The sequence below is a fragment of the Solanum stenotomum genome, chromosome 8 (genome assembly GCF_019186545.1).
Source record: "Solanum stenotomum isolate F172 chromosome 8, ASM1918654v1, whole genome shotgun sequence".
In the NCBI taxonomy this organism is placed as follows: Eukaryota; Viridiplantae; Streptophyta; class Magnoliopsida; order Solanales; family Solanaceae; genus Solanum; species Solanum stenotomum.
The window spans coordinates 3,889,486-3,891,943 of NC_064289.1; the positions used below are offsets into that span (position 1 = coordinate 3,889,486).

At 32.7% G+C, this 2,458-nt stretch overlaps 1 protein-coding gene across 1 annotated transcript; it reads left to right on the forward strand.

Annotated features, from left to right (window-relative positions):
* Nucleotides 1–1,540: 1,540 nt before the first annotated feature.
* Nucleotides 1,541–2,252, forward strand: LOC125874492 (auxin-induced protein X15-like). Its single transcript, XM_049555385.1, has one exon. The coding sequence runs from the start codon at nt 1,555–1,557 to the stop codon at nt 1,918–1,920; it is 366 nt and encodes a 121-aa protein (XP_049411342.1). The 5' UTR covers nt 1,541–1,554; the 3' UTR covers nt 1,921–2,252.
* The last annotated feature ends 206 nt before the right edge of the window (nt 2,253–2,458 follow it).

The window sequence follows — 2,458 nt, forward strand, 5'->3', positions numbered from 1 at the left end:
CTTGATAAGATTGTAGATAGTTAAAGGACTATATCTGTTAAGTGTATAGTTAAGGGACTATTTTAGACCTACTGTAATAGTTTATGGACCATTTATGTCATTTTCTCTCTATACCAGGAGCGGAGCTAGCAAAGGCCGAGGGGTTCATTCGAGCTGCATTCAACGAAAAATTACACTATTTATATATAGTGAAAATTATTTTCTAGATATATGTAGTAGATGTTGAACTTTTCTGACCTCTTCATATATTTACTTTTTGTATTTCGAACTCCCTTGTGGAAAACTCTAACTTTGCTATTGAGCTACTACTAACTTATGTGGAATAGTACCATGGATCGACTCATCAACATGAGTAGTAATTGTCCCTCCTCGTGATCATTTGGAAGTGCTACTAATAACTCAATCTTCTTGATTAAGAATCGAATAAATATATCATAGTAATAAGGAATTTATATCATTTTAGTGCTCTCGAGAAATCTGTTAAATTGTCTTGGTTTAGTCTTTCGATCCTAAAACATACACAACAAATGTTAACTGGTGAGACCACTCTTAACCGGCTGTGAAAACATTAATTTAATTTATAGCACTAAGTTTTAAATATGCATGTGTAATATGGTGCATGGTAAGACCTAATTGAGATTTCGAAGACAAAACTCAACTTTGGAGAGGAAAAGAGATTTCTTTGCCTTTTTATAAATTGAATAGTAGAATATGTTTTCAGAAAAATAAAGATTTCTTGTAAAAATAACATAAAATTACTCTTTTTTTGGATAAAGGACTAAAAAATCATTTCTCATCTGTGTAAACAATTTTTTACCCATTATAACACATAACATCCTTTATATTCAAAATTACAACTCCAACTTTTGTGGAGAGTTATACACCAACAACAACATATCCAGTGAAATCCCACAAAGTGGGGTCTGGGGAGGGTAAAGTGTACGCAGACCTTACCACTACCTCGTGGAGGTAGAGAGGCTGTTTCCGGAGGACCCTCGGCTCAAGTACATCCAAACCATGAATTATAATGACATGAATTTCTTGTATACATACAAATTACAATGACCCATTTTTTCATATAGCAAATATCTCACCTTGTTGTTTTTCCATTTTTAAGCTTAAGCGACATTTTTTTTCATTTTCCCCCTCTTTTTGGTTACAATTGTAGGTTCTTTAATGGCAACACTGATACTGATTTAATTTATTAATAAGTCTAAAGATGGAAGTTTAAATTAGTCAAATAATTACACGTGTAATAATTGGAAAATAAGAGGCAGATATGACATTAATTAAAAGATATAGTATATGTTTTCAAATAATGAATTTGAACAATTCATAAGTTCCAATTTACATCACATGCTTTTGTCTCTCAATATTTACACTAAAGACTCTCCAACCATATTATCAAACTACCAACCTTATCTCTTACCCTCAATGCCTTCTCACACTATAAATAACACTTTATAAAACGTACGCACCACCACCAAAAAAGAAATACTTTCTAAATTACCAAGAAAGCACAAAAAATAAAACTTATTATTTTTCTCTATTACAATGTCGAAGGATAGAACAAATGGGAAGAACGAAAAGAAAGGTATAGTGAAGAAATTAAGAAAGAGTCTTCTACTAGGGAAGAAATATTCGATGGATGATCAATCGGAAAACGAGTCAAGGGACGTACCGGAGGACGTGAAGGAAGGGCATTTCGCGGTCATTGCGATGGACAACGATGAGCTCAAGAGATTTGTAGTGCCATTAAGTTGCTTAAGACACCCTTCATTCTTGAGGCTATTGGAACAAGCTGCTGAGGTATATGGTTTTGATCATGAAGGTGCACTTACATTACCATGTAGACCTAGTGAGATGGAGAGGATTTTGGCTCTAATATATATGGAGTTTGCGCATGATTGCTTAGCTTAGTAGCTTTAACTTTTTTTTACTAGTGAGATGTTGCAATTGGATACTTCTGATTAATATGATGGGAAGAGGAGGAAAAAAGGAAGTTATGATGAATCCAATTCCGCTCTGATACCAGTTGTCATAGTAATATTTGAGTCGATCAATATTTTCAAAATCTAATTCATATATTCTATAGTTTTTTCTTTGTTTTGGTCATGGTTTTGAAATGTCTATCATGCGGATGTAGCACAATGTGTGTTATAATAGTAGAGTGGAGAAAGAGTTCTAGTTCAATTTTGAAGTGGAGGAAAAAGTGATGAAAAATAGATGGAGTGATTGATTTTAGCTATGGAATAAAGTTTTTCTCCACTAACTATTTGGTTCATTCTTCTTTTATTACACATATTGTTAATGCACTTTGATTTATTATATGTCATTGGTGGATTTAAGTGCTATATACTTCAGGTTGTTTTAAATTTGTTTGATAAGAAATGGTGTTTTATTTGTTTCGATTGAAATTCAAAATTTGCGTGATGTTGCAAGTAGATGCTTATTAGTT